We start from the raw sequence: 18,807 nt of genomic DNA, 5'->3' as shown, positions 1-18,807 counted from the left end.
GCCATCTCTGTGTGGAGTTTGCATGTTCTCCGCGTGCATGCGTGGGTTTTCTCCGGGTACTCCGGTTTCCTCCCACATTCCAAAAACATGCTAGGTTAATTGGCGACTCCAAATTGTCCATAGGTATGAATGTGAGTGTGAATGGTTGTTTGTCTATATGTGCCCTGTGATTGGCTGGCCACCAGTCCAGGGTGTACCTGGACTCCAACACCCCTCATGAGGAAAAAGCGGTAGAAAATGAATGAATGTGTGATAGTGAGCACTTCTGCTTTGCTGAGATAATCCATCCCACCTCACTAGTGTGCAACATCAGACACCATGATTAGTGCACAGGTGTACCTTATACTGCCCACCATAAAAGGGCCACTCTGAAATGTGCAGTTTTGTCACCCAATGAGCATGTTTGGGATGTGCTTGATCGGCGTATACAACAACGTGTACCAATTCCCACTGATATCCAGCAACTTTGCACAGCCATTGAAGAGGAGCGCACCAACATTCCTCAGGCCACAATTATCACAATCTGATAAACTATGCGAAGAAGATGTGTTGCACTGTATGAGGCAAATGGTGGTCACCCGTAGGTATTTCCCATGACACCAGTTGATAGTTATGAGTCTCCAGATCCCTAAAGCAAAACAAATGCACATTTCTGGGTGGCCTTTTATTGTGGACAGTCTAAGGTAATTAATCACTAATCAGGGTGTCTGATGAGCATCTTGATGTGGCACACCAGTGAGGTGGGATGGATTATCTCAGCAAAGCAGAAGTACTCACTGTCATACATTTAGACATATTTGTGAATAATATTTGAAAGAAATGGTAATATTATGTATTTGGGATTAATTTTAGATCTTAAAGTCCATATCATGAAAAATGGGAGCAAAAACAAAAGTGTTGCGTTTATATTTTTGTTGAGTATATTTATAAAACACTACCAAAACAACAACAGTAGCATAGATATGGCGACAACACTACGATGTGCGTTCTCATTGGGATGGCTGTGTGCTCCAGTCCTCAGGTTAAAAAAAGTAGACACACACAGGGCAACTACTGATACTACAGTGAATGACAAACAACAACTTAAATAAAATTAAACATGAAAATTTCACAGCTATTTACAGAGCAGTCTAGCAAAGCATGCTGGGAAGCAGGAAGTGCTCTCAGCAACGCTACAATATACTATACTAGTTTAAACAGTCCATTGTGACCTTCCATTATTTTCCAATGTTAGATGAACTCTATTGGTGTATATCAGGGGTCTCAAACTCAATTTACTTGGGGGCCACTGGAGCTAGGGTCTGGGTGAGACTGGGCCACATCAGGTTTTCCAAAAAAAAAAAAACCAAAAAACGCACTTATTAAAAACAGAAAAATGAATAAACTTTGCTTTGGTTTTGATTTTCTACAATAAAAGCTCTGATAAAACATTCCACTGTTCTCAAATATCTTACTTTTTATTTTTCTACACAAAATAAGATGAAAAATAAATAAACAAATCAAGAATAAAGAAAATCAATCAATCAGTAATAAATAAATAAATATAATAATAATAATAAAACAGCAAATAATGAAAACTTAAGAAACCACATATAGTTGGTGGGTAGACAAATTATATTTTTCAGATTAAAATGAACAAAGCATTATTAGAGCCCTGTAGACATGACAAAACACGACTATAGTCACATTTATACTCTTTTTATTTACAACATATTGCGCAACTGCAGGGTCTTGAGACACATGCTAACTCGCAAACTAGAGAGCTAGCGACCTAAACGGTAGCCTTCAAGTTAGTTCCTTTAAACTTAAATAGCCAAAAACTTACCACTTCCACACGGATAGGGAGGATAACTATTAACAGTTATTTAACCTTTAACATGAACATTAATCAAACGTAATAATTTTTTTTTTTTTCGCTTTATTTGGGCAAATATATGAATCATAACAGTGCATTTCTTACATCAATCGAAATCAAAATATAACTTTCCATTATTTACATTTGTATTCAACTATCTGATAGCAAGCCCAAAAGGAGTAGGCTGAAGCAAAAGCTTATAAATACCTACCCCTTTTTGCAAGATATAATCATGTTCATGCCACTGTCTTGTTTCCCCTGTTATTATTATCATTGTATTATTATTATTATCATTATCCTTATTGTTATAATCTTTATCATTATTACCATCATTATAATCATCACTAATATTACCATTTTCATCATTGTAGTTGAAGATTTTGTGATTTTTTATTTTTAATTATTTAATTTTACAGACTTCATTGCTTCTTGTACAGTGTAGAAATTTCTTCTGTTTTATTTTCAGAAATCTCCAGTCTTTGTGTGTCAATTTATTAGCCCACTTTTTTGTGACATTTACTTATTTTCTGGATTGCATGTGTCTAATCTTATGCATTAAAAAACAAGAACTTGAGACTGTGTCTGGACAGGTGTCCAACCCAAACATCAGTTTCTTCTTGTTAAACCCTACCTGAGTTTTTTTAGACGTGTTTATTAGTTTGTGTGTGTCTAGTCTTGTGCATTAGGAAGCAAGGTTTTAGGTCTGTGCTCAAACCAATTTTTTAAGCAGTGATGTCTTGCTGTCCATTATTACTATTTATTGTAAAGTAATAATTAATAATAATTAATGATGATAATAATGATAATCACTACCTCTATATTTATGCATGTTAGCCTAGGTACCTCTAACAATTTATAGTTACAAAGGTATTAAGGTAATATTCTTACATTTCTCATATCAGTCAATCAGAGATTCCAGCAGAGATGACAAGACAGTAGAATGATCACTATTAAAATACCATTCCCACTTATATTTATAAACAGACACTTAGCTTGTACTGTGTCACATTTCATCGAATTTACAACTAAATGAAATTCAGTAGTGCCACCAATGTAGACAGTTTTTTTTCTTTTCTTTTTTTTTCTTTTTTTTTTTTCTCCCCCCAAAATTAACATTTTTTTTTTTTTCTGTGGCTACCGACAACCAAGCAAACAAAATAATGAGTAACATTTAAAGAGGAGAAAGGGGAGAAAAATATATGCATTTATATATACATACACATACACACATATATATACATACACATATATACATATATATATACGTATATATATATACACATACACATATACACATGCATATGCATATACACATCTACAAATAAATGCATACATACACATGCACATGTACAAAAATAAAATATTGAGGATAAACATAACTGCAATATAACTTTATATACACGTTTCCAAACTAATATGACCTGCATCAAGTAGTCAGATTTTTTAGTGTCGTTTAACTGATGATGTGAAATTGGGTTAACTTATAATGTCGCTATTATAATTTGATTAAATCCAATCTTTATATTTTCGTTTAAATTGTGGTATGCTTTTACTCTCCTTAATTTCCGACGGCAAACTCTCCCATTGCTTTATTCCACAATTGGAAACAAAAAAACCTTTTCTTGAGGTCCGGTAACTTTGAGATTTAAAATGGTTTGGATTTCTGAATTGATAGGATATTTCTTTTTCCTTGAACAGACTTTGAATGTTTCCTGGTAAGAGTTTATGTTTAGCTTTGTAAATGATCTGTAAGGTTTTCAAGGATATTATATCTGCAAATTTGAGCATTTTGGATTCGAGGAATAATGGATTAGTATGCTCTATGACACCTACCTTATGTGTATGCCGAATTGCTCTTTTTTGCAGGAGGACCAGAGGTTGCAGATTGGTTCTGAAATTGTTTCCCCATATCTCTGAACAATAAGTCAGATATGGCGTTACAAGTGTGGAATATAGGATGTGAAGAGATTTATTGGTTAAAACATGTCTTGCTTTACTGAGAATTGCAACATTTTTTGCCATTTTTTTTGCTGTGTAGTTAATATGTGATTTCCAATTTAATTGGCTATCGAGAATTACACCTAAAAATCGGATTTCATTAACTTGTGTGATTGTTGTTCCACCAATTGAAATTTTAATCTCTTTGTTTTTTAATTGCTTTCCAAAATATACACATTTTGTCTTGTTCATGTTCAGTGATAATTTGTTTGAATCGAACCATAATTTAATCTTGAAAAATTCCGATGTTATTTTGTGGATCAATTCATCAAGATTTTTTCCTGAGGAAAACAAACTAGTGTCATCGGCAAAAAGAACTGGTTTTAAAAAGTCTGACACATGACACAGATCATTAATATATAATGAGAAAAATTTGGGTCCTAGCACAGAGCCCTGGGGGACCCCACAGGTTACTTGTAAATGTTCCGAGTTATAATTTTCCATACTAACATACTGTACTCTTCGGTCTAGGTAACTTCGAATCCATTTTAATGGTAATCCTCTTATTCCATATCTGTCCAGTTTCCTCAGTAGAATATCATGATCAATGGTATCAAAAGCTTTGCTCAAGTCCACAAATATTCCAATGGAGTGATTTTTTTCTTCAAGAGCAGATGATATTGTTTCTACAGTGTCCATGAGTGCTAAGGCTGTTGAATGCTTGGATCTGAACCCATATTGTGCATCGGACAGTAGTGAATGTTTGTTCATAAATTTTTCCAATTGATTATTGAATAATTTTTCGAGAATTTTTGAGAACTGCGGTAATAATGAAATAGGTCTAAAGTTATTAAAGTCCTGTTTGTCACCTGATTTGTATACTGGTATAATTTTGGCTATTTTCATTTTGCTGGGGAATACACCTGAACTGAAAGACAAATTACATATGTGTGTCAGTGGCAGAGCTATATGTTTAATTGTGGATTTAATTGTTGACATGTCGAGATCATTGTAGTCTGTTGATTTCTTACTGATGAATTTGTTAACTGTTTGTATAATTTCATTTGGTTCGACTGGGGATATAAACATGGATGAGGTATTACGTTCTGTTAAATTTTCTTTCCAGCCTAAGGGGAGTACTGGATCTGGTATTTCCCTGGCCAGTGTTGGTCCCACTTTTACAAAATATTCATTTATTTTATTTACCACAGTATTTTTATCGAAACATTCTTTGCCTGCAATGCGGAAAAAAGTGGGGTAATTATTAGATTTTTTTCCTTTGTTTATCACAGTTTTTAGAATACTCCAAAAAGCCTTCATATTATTTCTGCTTTTTCCTAACTCGGTACTGTAATAATCTTGTTTGCTTTTCCTTAAAATGGAAGTTAAGTTGTTTTTATATGATTTATACCTACTTTCAGTGTCCTGTGTTCTTTGTTTGATGAAGTTTTTATAAAGTGCATTTTTTTTCTTACAAGCATTCTGAAGACCTTTTGTCATCCATGGACATGGATTATTATTTTTTTTTATACAATGTTTTTTTCTGGGTACATGATACCATACAGCATCCATATCAAACTTGCACGGGCCGCACTAACATTAAACTTTCATATCAAGGCGGGGGCCTCAAACTAGTGTCCTGCGGGCCACATTTGGCCCGCGGGCCGCGTGTTTGAGACCCCTTGTGTATATTATCTTGTTTATTAGCATGTTTTTATTCCTGTGCAATTCAGGATGAATCATTTTTGCTATATTCTCTAAATTGAAATGAATTGTGATTGCATTGTATGTGAAATGTTCAATGAGTATTACTGCCAATGGCGTGTACTTGTGCTTTTAATGCACAGATCCAATTAAATTTAGTACCAAAGGTGTATAATTGCTTGTCGTGTCTGTGTTGCAGAGATTATGAATGATGTCATCAAGAAGGTGAAGAAGAAGGGAGAATGGAAGGTAAAAACTAATATGATTACGATACAATATTATATATTAAATATTATGCCCCCTCCAAATCCTACCATGTAGTACAACATGCACCTCATGTTGTAGAGACACATATTGGTTGTTTTTTAGTACATTATTTCCCGTGTGTATACCAACTAAATGGTTGGATCGTCCAAATAGTTGTATGAAATGTTTCCAGGCCCTGATTGTGGACCAGCTGAGTATGAGGATGTTGTCTTCTTGCTGCAAGATGACAGACATCATGACAGAGGGCATCACCAGTAAGTCAGATGGTCTCACCCTTCCAATGTCATACTGCATGTCTACTTCTCTAATACACCTGCAATGTAATCTTTCTTCCAGTTGTGGAGGACATCAACAAGCGACGAGAGCCTCTTCCCAGCTTGGAGGCCATTTTCCTGATTACGCCGACAGAGAAGGTTGGTATGCTCACTCCTCTTCCTCCACCCACTTATTACAACAACGGTTGGCAATGGCGTCAGCAACAACTCCACTTTCAACACAGGTTGAAATTCTTGCAATATTAAGGGCTCTAAATGCAATATACTAAGTTCTATGTGAAGTATTTCTATAATGCCTCATATTAACTTACTAGCAAGATCTCAGTGTATAGACTGGTCATATATCTCATCTCGTTTCATATTATCTGCATACTGTATTTGTATATAACTCTGGGAAAAACTGTTGATTTTGTTCATACTTTTTATTTTATTTATTGTTTATTTTTCTATATTGTGTATTTTGTACTGCTTAACTGACTCTGTACTCTTGCTGCTGTGCAATGCAAATTTGCCCACTGAGGGACGAATAAAGGCATATCTTAATCTTAATCTTACACCATTGTTGGCGGAGTATGAATGGAAGCTAGCCGAATTAGCTTAGTTTAGCATGCTAGTATGGTTGTGTGTGTAAATCTCAGGTTGAATGAGCATATATTAGGTTTAAGTGTGTTATTTATAGGTTATCACATGGTTTGTCTGGTATCAGGCCAGGTATCATGCCCCCAAGTGTCAGTATCAGCCCGAAACCGAAGGGGGCATGATACTGGGCCTGATACCAGACAAACCATGTGATGATCTTATTATCACATACTCTTTAATCATGAGCTTATTATGACGTACTATTTAATCAAAAGACCATTTAGTTTCCAGAAAATGTTCAGTTTATTACATGTATTATATCTAAACAGTGTAAACACAATAATTGCAAAAATGTTTCAAGAATACTTTCTAGCAGTCTTTGTTCGTTCTTGCAGTTGATGAGCATTTTTATTTTTTTCGATCATTTCAAGAGTGTCCTCCTCATTAATGGTGATAAAACGTTCCATTTCTAATATTCTGTTTGCTATTTTCCCTATTTGTCTTTCCCCGGGAGTGTCAACCGCTGACATGTTGACAGAGCACAGACGGCAGCAAAACAAACGCTGTGTGTTCACGCTCGTGCGCTGTTCTCTGATTGGTTGTTTCACGGGCACGATACCAGAGCAGCGCGCTCTGAGTGGACAGCTACGGGGGCTGATCAGATTTATCTGATTTATCTGATTTATCACATACTACAGTATTAATTGGCCCTGTACCCTAGAAACCGCCCATGAATGATACGGGAAAAGGCCGAAATGATACTGTGTCAAAGCCCAGGGCAGTGATACTGATAAAATATAGAGTTTAACCATGTCCAGTATCAGCCCCCGTAGCTGTCCACTCAGAGCGCGCTGCTCTGGTATCGTGCCCGTGAAACAACCAATCAGAGAACAGCACACGAGTGCTTAGTGCCTAGTGCTTCTCCAGTCACCAAAAAACCCAAACTTGATTAATGGAACTTTAATTGTCAGACATTGATAAGATAAGACTGCTGATAAAATATTATTGTTGAAATATTTTTGCAATTATTGTGTTTACACTGTTTATATATAATACATGTAATAAACTGAACATTTTCTGGAAACAAAATGGTCTTTTGATTAAATAGTACGTGATAATAAGCTCATGATTAAATAGTATGTGATAATAAGATCATCACATGGTTTGTATGGTATCAGGCCCAGTATCATGCCCCCGCGTGCCAGTATGATACTGACACTTGGGGGCATGATACCTGGCCTGATACCAGACAAACCATGTGATGACCTATAAATATCAAAATGGTCCTCCACATCCTTTGACTTTTCAGTATGCAGACCTCGGTAGAAAAAGTTTAGTCACCCCACGGTACGGGTACGTTTTAGTTAGACTTGGACTTTCTGGAGCGGATTAATGACGCTCACGAAGGTTCCACAGTATGTGCATTGCGGTTGAGTGGTGGCTGGTCCACGGTCTCTAACTCAACCTTGACGCTAATGAGGACAAGCGGTAGAGAAAATGTATTTATGGATGAAATGCACCCTTTAAATATGCACTATTAATCGTTTTTGACATGGTACATCTTCATTATTTGTGCTTCTCTTCCTCTTCAGTCTGTCCACACCCTCATTGGAGACTTCAAAGACCCTCACTCAGCAAAATACAAGGCAGCCCATGTTTTCTTCACTGACTGTGAGTATTCACAAGTATGGTTCGAATCATTGTGATCTGTGAGGGGGTAGACCACAACGACAATCTCAGCCTTTTTTTACTCAAATATAGTCCTATAAGTCAGACGTGAAAGTACTAATTATAGTTTAAGCTACATCATGTGTTGCTTTCCCCACAAGCCTGCCCCGATCCTCTGTTCAATGAGCTGGTGAAGAGCCGAGCTTCCAAAACCATCAAGACTCTGACGGAGATCAATATCGCTTTCCTGCCCTATGAGTCTCAGGTAAGCAAACCTACATACTGTAGAGCAGGGGTCTCAAACTTGCGGCCCGCGGGCCAAATGCATCCCGCGAGACTCTAGTTTGAGGCCCCCACCTTGATACCAAAGTTTAATGCTTAAAGCTGTGTGCACACCGGACACAATTAACATGATTTTGCCCCGCCCATACTGCTACCCTACCCTGTTACCCCGCCCTGTTTTGCTTTGGATTAGCAATGAAGCTAAAGGCTTATGACGCTGGGTACAAATAAATGCAGGAAATGATTTGGAATAAAACGGAAAATACACGTCAAGATAAAGCATCTCATCAAACATGTTAAAGTTACGACGCCGCTCCCAGATGGAACTGAGTACGATGCTAACATGCTAATTGGGTCAAATTATTAAGTTTCATTAATGTTCATGTTAAAAGTCAAATAACTGTTAATACTGTACATTTGAATCAGAAAAAAATAATTTCTCTACCAACTGTATGTGGTTTCTTACATTTTTCTTATTTGCTGTTTTATTATTATTTTACTTATTTATTACTGAATGATTGATTTATTGTCTTTATTCTTAATTTGTTTATTGAGTTTTTATCTTATTTTGTGTATAGAAAAATAAAAATTAAGATATTTGAGAACAGTGGAATGTTTTATCAGATATTTTGGTGTGGAAAACCGGAACCAAAGTACTGAAAAAGTGTAGGGTATAGCAGAAGCAAAAGCATTGAAGATTTTTTTTATTGATTTTTCTCCCAGTTTTTAATAAACTTTTGGGGTTTTTTTTCAAAACCTGATGCGATCCGGCTTCACCCAGAACCTAGCTCCGTTGGCCCCCAGGTAAATTGAGTTTGAGACCCTTGCTGTAGACGGATGCCATTTACCTTTATTAGTAAGAAAATACAGATTATACGGTATGTAGTCTTCTGGTCACTACCCATCAGTAATGACGCACAACATTGATGAGACATTACCTTACATGACATTACCTTTTTTTTAAAAAAAAATGTGGACAAATATATGAAACATTACAGTGCATTTCTTACATCAATCAAAATATAACTTTACATTATTTACATTTGTGTTCAGCTATCTGATCACAAGCTCAAAAGGAGTAGGCTGAAGCAAAAGCTTATAAATGCCTACCCCTTTTTGCAAGATATAATCATGTTCATGCCACTGTCTTGTTTTACCCTGTTATTATTATCATTGTAATATTATTATTGTTATTATCATTATCATTATTATCATTATTGTTATAATCTTTATCATTATTACCATCATTATAATCATCATTAATATTACCATTTTCATCATTATAGTTGGAACAAATTTTGGATTTTATTTTCATTCATTCATTTTCTACCGCTTTTCCTCACGAGGGTCGCGGGAGGTGCTGGAGCGGGGTACACCCTGGACTGGTCGCCAGCCAATCACAGGGCACATATAGACAAATAACCATTCACACTCACATTCATACCTATGGACAATTTGGAGTGGCCAATTAACCTAGCATGTTTTTGGAATGTGGGAGGAAACCGGAGTACCCGGAGAAAACCCACGCATGCACGGGGAGAACATGCAAACTCCACACAGAGATGCCCGAGGGTGGAATTGAACCCTGGTCTCCTAGCTGTGAGGTCTGCGCACTAACCACTCGTCCCCCAGATAACAATTATATATTGTATTTATATTAACTGTTGGACCACAAAAAGTCAATTTGTGCTTGGAAAATTAAATACAAATAGGCCGCATGGTGGATGAGTGGTTAGCATGTAGGCCACACAGTCAGGAGATCGGGAAAACTTGGGTTGATTCTCCACTTGGGCATCTCTGTGTGTGCTTGGGTTTTCTCCGGCTACTCTGGTTTTTCAATGTGGAAGATCTTATAAAATGTACTTGTTTATGGCCCTTTTTTCGGCTTAAAACTGTAAACATGTAAAACATGTTCTTATTACTGAAACATGTCTTTTGCTGTTTATGTTGAATTTTAGATGCAAAACGGTTGTTTCTGTTGATGTTGAAATGTGCTGTAGCATCGTTATCGTCATTATCATCACTAAGCATCATTCCTCCTGTTTTTTCCACATTTTTGTTCTTTTGTTCTGCATCCCCATTTTGCCGATCAATGTCCCTTTCTCCTTCATCTCCTTCCCTCCATCCTTTATTCTCACTATGTGCCGACCCACAATGCTTTTCACCCTCCTGTCTACTATTATTAATTCAGAGTCAGTGATTTTCTGCCTCAGGCAAATGCTGCCTCATGAGTCCCGCCTACATACTGAGGCACATCCTCCTATTGGATGAGCTCAAATCCACACAGCAGGCCTTGACCAATTGTAGCTCTAACGCACGCGGAGCCCCTTCTGCAATTCAGGAGCCTGGTCATGTGACTACAGGCAGATGGGGTGGGAGGCGGCAGGGATAGTGATTGACGAAGGGGAGGATAGGAAGCAGAAAAATGAAGGAAATGCGTCAAGGACATGTAGTAACAAGGAAAGGGTCAAAGCAGCGAAAAAAACGATAATGTTATGTTAGAATGTTTAACTTGTCCCAGGTTAATAATTTCATAATAGTACAAGGAAAGGATAAAAATGGCAATAATAATAATAGCAACGTAAGGTCTTTCTTTACAGCTCCCACAATGCCGATGTTGTCCTTGATCTTACATGTTCTCCAAGTCTCCAACATCGGATTTAAAAGGTTAAGTGAAGTGTATCTGTGTACAGGTGTACTCTCTGGACAATCCTGATGCCTTCCACAGTTTCTACAGCCCTCATAAGACCCAGCTGAAGAACCCCGTGATGGAGAGGCTGGCTGAGCAACTGGCCACGCTGTGTGCTACACTGAAGGAGTACCCGGCTGTCAGATATCGGGGGTCAGTAGAACCTGATTACGTTGGTGTAGTTTTTTTCTAGACGACCTTATCAAATCCTGGTCCACTGTGTTTTTACTACTAAAAGATGCCACTAAAGTTGTGTTTTAACTGTGATAAGGCATAGGCAAAACAGTATAGGTTGCACTTGTCAATCAGCCATAGGTGTCTACATTGTAACATGGGATATTTCCAACAAAAGACACACTATAAACCTTGCAATCTTACCTGCACTCGGTGTTCCCGGTGTCACTCACCACATCCGGTGCGATGTCGGATGTTTTTGGTCCAAACGGAACCTGTAGACTCGTAATTCTATACTTGATCAAATTTACTTAAGATGTGTCAGATCAAAACACAATTGCTGCATAAGACTTCAAAAAATGTGAAATGCACTCTGTCTGTTTTAGAACTCTAAGTATCATGGGAACTGCTGTTCTTTTAGCCATAAATTAGCAACATCAATGTTTAAGCCACAACGTTCAAAGCGTTCGAATAAAACACCAGCCTATGATAAAGCCTTAATGGTAAAATACAGTTGAACTTTGGTTAGTTTCATTATGTCGTTCTAGAAAGTCTGACTAACTAAAACTGACTTAACTTAATTTTTCCCGTAAAAATTAATCCAATTTGTTCCAGAAGCCAATACAGTAAACATGTGTTTTGGTTTTGTATACCTGATTCTTGGTGTGACGTGACGCGGCAGTCAGACACCACATTCCTGTTTTGTTATTTATTGAATGAAATAGTGTTTCTGACATCAACAACCCAAAGTGGAGCCAAAGAAAATTTCCAGTACCAGCATTTTGATAAAGGAAGTGAGAAACTCTATTAAACTGAATTCAAGAACTAGCTCATGACAAGGCAGGAAGATGGTGTCCGTGTTGTTCCGTGTTGTCTTGCTGCCTTAACTCACATCAAGAATCATGTCTTCAGTGAAGGTTAAAAAAAAATAGGTAAACTTAAATGTTAATTTTATCCATCGTTTAGAATGGTTTTATGTAAATAAAATGCTGATGACGTCATAAAAACGGACTAGGTAGCAAACATCCTGTTCCGGTTGCCATTTTGTTAGCCAGCTAGCTTCTTTGGTAGAAGAAGTGATAAAAATACATGACATCAACTGGACTCTCACAGTGTATTCATGTCAAGACGCACACTCACTGGAAAAAGTACACAAAGATAGCCAAATTGTGTCATAATTTTTTGCTGTTAACTGAAAAATACGCTAACCAGGGCAGACGTTCCATTGTATTAGGATGCTACTGCGTCGTCTGAGTTAAAACCAGTATGTATGGATGTATGAGCTAGAGATAAGCAAATGTTGCAGTTAGCGCAAAAATATCACATGGCCAAAATGTTTTGCATCAGCAGCAGCATTTTAGATCAGCAGTTCATTACATTCCCTATAGCTCATACAAAGCTAACTTACAACGTACTAACCTATAACTTAGCTAATGTTTTGCATATGTGTCCATGTCTTTAGGGAGTACAAAGACAATGCCACCTTGGCTCAGCTGGTTCAGGACAAACTGGACGCCTACAAGGCTGATGATCCTACCATGGGAGAGGCGAGCACATCTTGTTTCACCTCTGCTGTCAATGATAGTATTATTTTTAGAACTTTTTTTTGGAAAGTTTTGCTATTGTTCTGTTTGTTTGCGTCCATGTGCAGGGTCCAGATAAGGCTCGCTCACAGTTGATCATCCTGGACAGAGCCTTTGACCCAGTCTCACCTGTCCTCCATGAGCTCACCTTCCAGGCGATGGGCTATGACCTGCTGCCCATTGAAAATGACGTCTACAAGTACAATATAATAGTTTACTCATGTAATACCTTTTATGCAGGGGTGTCCGGTCCAGCAACTGGTGTTTATATATAAAAAATGAATAGGCGCCATTATGAAAACTATAAAGTTTTCAAGTGGTTACAAGAAAACTGTTAAAATGTCATCAGATCAAAAGCTAATACAAATAACACTTAGATGGAGGCTTTTTTTGTTGTTATTGAACTCAACTTCTGGTCTACCTTGGTTTGAAATTGTTGTGCCCTTTGTCACCGATTCTGTTCACAATTTTCATGGATAGAATTTCTAGGCGCAGCCAAGGTGTTGAGGGAGTCCGGTTCGGGGGCCTTAGAATCTCATCTCTGCTATTTGCAGATGATGTGGTTCTTATGGCTTCTTCGGGCTGCGACCTTCAGCGTTTACTGGGACGGTTTGCATCTGAGTGTGAAGCGTCTGGGATGAGACTCGGTACCTCCAAATCAGAGGCCATGGTTCTCAGTCGGAAAGGGGTGGAGTGGGAATGAGGTCCTGCCCCAGGTGGAGGAATTTAAGTATCTCGGGGTCTTGTTCACAAGTGAGGGAAGGTGGGAGCGTGAGGTCGACAGACGGATCGGCGCAGCCTCGGCAGTAATGTGGTCGCTGTACCGGACCGTCGTGGTGAAAAGAGAGCTGAGCCGGAGGGCAAAGCTCTCAATTTACCGGTCGATCTATGTTCCCACCCTCACCTATGGTCATGAGCTTTGGGTCATGACCGAAAGAATGAGATCGCGGATACAGGCGGCCGAAATGAGTTTCCTCCGTAGGGTAGCTGAACTCACCCTAAGAGATAGGGTGAGGAGCTCAGTCATCCTTCACATCAAGAGGAGTCAGTTGAGGTGGCTCGGGCATTTAGTCCGGATGCCTCCCGGACGCCTCTCAGGTGAGGTGTTCCAGGCATGCCCAGCTGGGAAAAGGCCCCAGGGCAGACCTAGGACACGCTGGAGGGATTATGTCTCACAGCTGGCCTGGGAACGCCTTGGTGTCCTCCCGGTGGAGCTGGAGGAGGTGGCCGGGGACCAGGAAGTCTGGGCTTCCTAACTAAGACTGCTCCCCCCACGACCCGGACCCGGATAAGCAGAGGAAAATGTATGGATGGATGGAGCCCGATTCCGATATTGGGGAATAACAAAATCTCCATAACTAATATATTGACCAACTTTTTCTGCCCAACAAATCTCTATGTTGCATCTCTCTCGATGGTGCAAGATCCAAGTATTTATGTCTCAGGTTGAGGCACACCCCTACCAATACCAGTTTCATTCTTTTGTGATACCAAAAGACAGTCATTAAGGTACAATACAGTGAGGCCTGCCAACGACCATCGTTTGGGTAGAATGAGGGTCATTTCACCCAAACCACCAAAATTTGCATTATTTCCAAGGTTTTGTGGCCAGCAAAAACAACGTGGCAGGCCGAATCTGGCCCCCGGTCCTTGAGTTTGCCACCTGTACTCTAACGGCTATTATCAGCTGATTAAATTGTCTGGCAGAGTCATGAATGACATTCAGTTTTCAGAAAAAATACCATATCATCTACATTTTATTACTGAAAAATTATTTCTAACACTGACATCAAGTGGCTAAAATTTGATTACCAATAATGATTATTCGGTAGGGCCATATTAAGTTCCTGCTTGATATACACAGTTGGCCACTTTTGCCAACATAAAATTTGTGATCCAAAGGGGCTACTTTCGATAAAAAATGGGTCCGTTTATGTCAACATGTGTCATAATATTGTTAACTTAATCATTATTGCTAAGCAGACTGAAACGGCAACGAATATGATATGATAGCACAAGAATTTCAATAAAAATATGTAGAAATGGACGAAAATGCTCAGGGTTTCCTCACAAAATTACTAGCTTCGATTTGCATTTCGGTTATGTCGACCAACCACTTATGTCTACATCAGCCAGCTAGTTCAATGGCCGTCGACATTCATGGTTTCACGGTACCCCCAAGTGGCCCCCTCAGCATTCTTCCATATTTCTGTATGTGGCCCTCAATGGACAAATCTTGGACACCCCTGAACTCAACTTCACGTTGTCAATTGTGTTTTTGGTAAAGGTATGACACCAGCGGCATGGGTGACTCTCGTGAGAAAGAGGTTCTGCTGCATGAAGACGACGATCTGTGGGTTAGCCTGAGACACAAACACATCGCCGAGGTGTCCCAGTGAGTACTTCTAATGATCCCTACATTTTCTCTTTCATCTTAATACTGTACCTAACAATATGACAAAATTGTGCTGTTTATTGACGTAAAGGGAAGTCACACGTCAGCTGAAAGAATTTTCCTCAAGCAAGAGAATGAACACCGGAGAGAAGGTAACGTGGAACATTCGCAAATTGCTGCATTTTTTATATACAGCCGGCCCTGGTTGGCATCATACTTTCAGCTGCTGTCAGGTTGAGTTCCCATTATTTGATCTGACCTCAGATGTGAGGGGCCAATTAATACAAAAAATGTACATGTTGGTTCAGACGGTTACATTAAATTGCGGTTGCTGTGATTGTTTATTGCATTGAAATGTGCCTGACACTCTGAAAAACCTGCTTGTGAGGTTTTGTGGACGGTGCGTCTGTCAGCCAATTTACCACTGCGCAGGGTGCGCTTCACCTGCACAGAGAACAGATAATGTCTGCGATGGCGATCTTTCACTGGCACCTTTGGTTTTTGCCACTGCACCAAGCTGAAAATATTAGTCCTGGTGCGCTGCCACGCCCATCTCTACCGAATTACCAAATTGTCTGCGCACAGTGGTGCGCTGGACGAAATGACCAGTGCATGGGGTGCACCACGAAATTATAGCCCATTAAGTTCATACTAATTCCACATTTGTTTCAACAGACCACAATGAGGGATCTGTCCCAGATGCTGAAGAAGATGCCACAGTATCAGAAGGAGCTCAGCAAGGTGTGTATGTTCAGATGAATGTGTGCGTGTGTGTATGTTTCTTTGCATGAGTTTAGTATGTCATGTGGCAACTGTGTGTGTTTTTTTTTTCCAGTACTCCACTCACCTGCAGCTTGCTGAGGACTGCATGAAGCATTACCAGGGGACCGTGGACAAGCTGTGCCGTGTTGAACAGGTAAAAGGGTCCAGGATCAGTAGTATTGTCGTCAAAGAATTCCATGAATTCTTATTCCGTAGTCTGCTAACCTCATTTGTTACATTGTGGTGAGGACGTAATGAGAGAAAAAAGGGAAGGACACAATGAGACAAAAGGAAATAAATATAACACAAACACATGCGTTACCAAGAGATGCATTGTATGTTTCATGTCGTAGGATCTTGCAATGGGCACGGATGCCGAGGGGGAGAAGATCAAAGATCCCATGAGGGCCATTGTGCCCATCCTGCTTGACGCCAATGTCAGCACATACGACAAGATCCGCATCATCCTGCTCTACATCTTCCTCAAAAACGGTATGGCGGACACTACACCATTTATGTGCTGCTTCGTACTCCCTGTCTGTTTTTTTTTCCTAACTCCAGTGGAACCTGTTTAGGACTCACGTTGACACTAGTGACACATAATTTCACTTGAGACTTTCACCAGAGACATAAAGAGGATGGGCGAACACTTTTTAAACTGGCAGTAGTTTGTTGAAATTCTTTGTGCATATTTTTCTTTTGATTCGTCTGATGTTCCGATGTTCCGATCAGGATTTGATGCTGCTGTTAAAGATTATCCATGAGTCAAATCAAACGATACCAATACGGATCACAAACATACAGTGTTGTCTTAACATAACCAGGGGTCTCAAACTCAATTTACTTGGGGGCCACTGGAACATTTATTAAAAACAAAAAAAAAAATGTAAAACTTTGCTTTGTTTCCAATTTTCTACAAGAAAAGCTGATAAAACATTCCACTGTTCTCAAATATCTTACTTTATATTTTTCTACACAAAATAAGATGAAAAATAAATAAACAAATCAAGAATAAAGAAAATCAATCAATCAATAATAAATAAATAAATATAATAATAATAATAAAACGGCAAATAATAAAAACTTAAGAAACCACATATAGTTGGTGGGTAGACAAATTATTTTTTTCAGATTAAAATGAACAAAGCATTATTAGAGCCCTGTAGACATGACAAAACACGACTATAGTCACATTTATACTCTTTTTATTTACAACATATTGCGCAACTGCAGGGTCTTGAAACACATGCTAACTCGCAAACTAGAGAACTAGCGACCTAAACGGTAGCCTTCAAGTTATTTTCTTTAAACTTAAATCGCCAAAAACTTACCACTTCCACACGCATAGGGAGGATAACTATTAACAGTTATTTAACCTTTAACATGAACATTAATCAAACATAATAATTTTTTCTGGGTACATGATACCATACAGCATCCATATCAAACTTGAGCGGGCCGCACTAACATTAAACTTTCATATCAAGGCGGGGGCCTCAAACTAGTGTCCTGCGGGCCACATTCAGCCCGCGGGTTGCATGTTTGAGACCCCTGCTTTATAGTGATTTAGTGATGGTTTACGTGTGTATGTATTTATGCATGTGTGTGTTCAGGCATAACAGAGGAGAACCTGAACAAGTTGATCCAGCATGCTCAGATCCCTCCTGAAGACAGCGAGATCATCAGCAACATGGCTCACTTGGGCGTCCCCATTGTCACAGACGTAACTCTTCACCTCTCTTTTTCCTGCCCATCCATCACATTCACTACTTGGAATATGCCTATAAGAACCATAGACGTGCAACTGCATCTACGTATTTTCATGTTTATTATCAATTAGTCAGGTTTAATATCATGACATATTAGACCTTTAAGATCTTCTAAATTTTTTTGATTTTTTTTCTTCAGTCAACTCTCCGCCGAGGAAAGAAAATGGACAGGAAGGAGCGAGTGAGTGAGCAGACCTATCAACTGTCCCGCTGGACACCATTGGTCAAAGACATCATGGAGGTGTGTCACAAGTTCTGTAACAATTGTTTTGGCAGTGGAATGAACCAACAGGCTCATTCAAGCGGAGGAAAATGGATGGATGCATGGTCTTGATGTTTCTATAACCATTGATTTAGACCAGTGGTTCTTGATTGCTGTGGCTGCGGAACCACCATCACCCTTATTTCATTCATTCATTCATTTTCTACCGCTTATCCTCACGAGGGTCGCGGGGGTGCTGGAGCCTATCCCAGCTGTCTTCGGGCGAGAGGTGGGGTACACCCTGGACTGGTCGCCAGCCAATCACGGAGCACATATAGACAAACAACCATTCACACTCACATTCATTCACCCTTATTTAGTATTCCTTAAATTAAACACACTGCTGTCGAAAATATGACATTTCTCAACCCACAGGTATCATATAATTAAAGTAGCACATTACTTACAGACACAGTCTCAAAGGCAGAAGCCTATTAGAAAGTATTCCTCAACAAAAAGCATCCAGTGTGCCCTGTATCATTCAATTATTGTGTCAAAACCGGCACAAGGAATTATTGCAGCAACAGGGTTTTGCCAAATAACCAAGGGTCATTTCATTTAATCTGGAAAAGGCAATTTATTCAGCGCCATAAAACCGTAGTACA

The 18,807-nt window shown here is 38.9% G+C and overlaps 1 protein-coding gene across 2 annotated transcripts in view; it reads left to right on the top strand.

The window, feature by feature from the left end:
- stxbp1a (syntaxin binding protein 1a) overlaps positions 1 to 18,807 on the top strand; it is a 46,770-nt gene that overhangs the window by 10,992 nt on the left and 16,971 nt on the right. For both annotated transcript variants that reach the window (XM_058053837.2, XM_058053828.2), the window contains exons 2-16: positions 5,697 to 5,746; positions 5,937 to 6,018; positions 6,101 to 6,177; positions 8,211 to 8,289; positions 8,448 to 8,551; positions 11,262 to 11,410; positions 12,894 to 12,978; positions 13,083 to 13,213; positions 15,302 to 15,409; positions 15,501 to 15,561; positions 16,085 to 16,150; positions 16,245 to 16,325; positions 16,525 to 16,663; positions 17,785 to 17,894; positions 18,080 to 18,181. In XM_058053837.2, coding sequence (XP_057909820.1) covers positions 5,697 to 5,746; positions 5,937 to 6,018; positions 6,101 to 6,177; positions 8,211 to 8,289; positions 8,448 to 8,551; positions 11,262 to 11,410; positions 12,894 to 12,978; positions 13,083 to 13,213; positions 15,302 to 15,409; positions 15,501 to 15,561; positions 16,085 to 16,150; positions 16,245 to 16,325; positions 16,525 to 16,663; positions 17,785 to 17,894; positions 18,080 to 18,181 — 1,424 coding nt within the window. The remainder of the gene's footprint in view (positions 1 to 5,696; positions 5,747 to 5,936; positions 6,019 to 6,100; positions 6,178 to 8,210; positions 8,290 to 8,447; positions 8,552 to 11,261; positions 11,411 to 12,893; positions 12,979 to 13,082; positions 13,214 to 15,301; positions 15,410 to 15,500; positions 15,562 to 16,084; positions 16,151 to 16,244; positions 16,326 to 16,524; positions 16,664 to 17,784; positions 17,895 to 18,079; positions 18,182 to 18,807) is intronic.

The sequence above is a fragment of the Doryrhamphus excisus genome, linkage group LG10 (assembly GCF_037039965.1).
Source record: "Doryrhamphus excisus strain RoL-2023G ecotype Guam linkage group LG10, RoL_Dexc_Guam_v1.1, whole genome shotgun sequence".
NCBI lineage: Eukaryota > Metazoa > Chordata > Actinopteri > Syngnathiformes > Syngnathidae > Doryrhamphus > Doryrhamphus excisus.
Note: the sequence above shows the minus strand (reverse complement) of the source record. Positions and strands in the feature narration are given on the sequence as shown.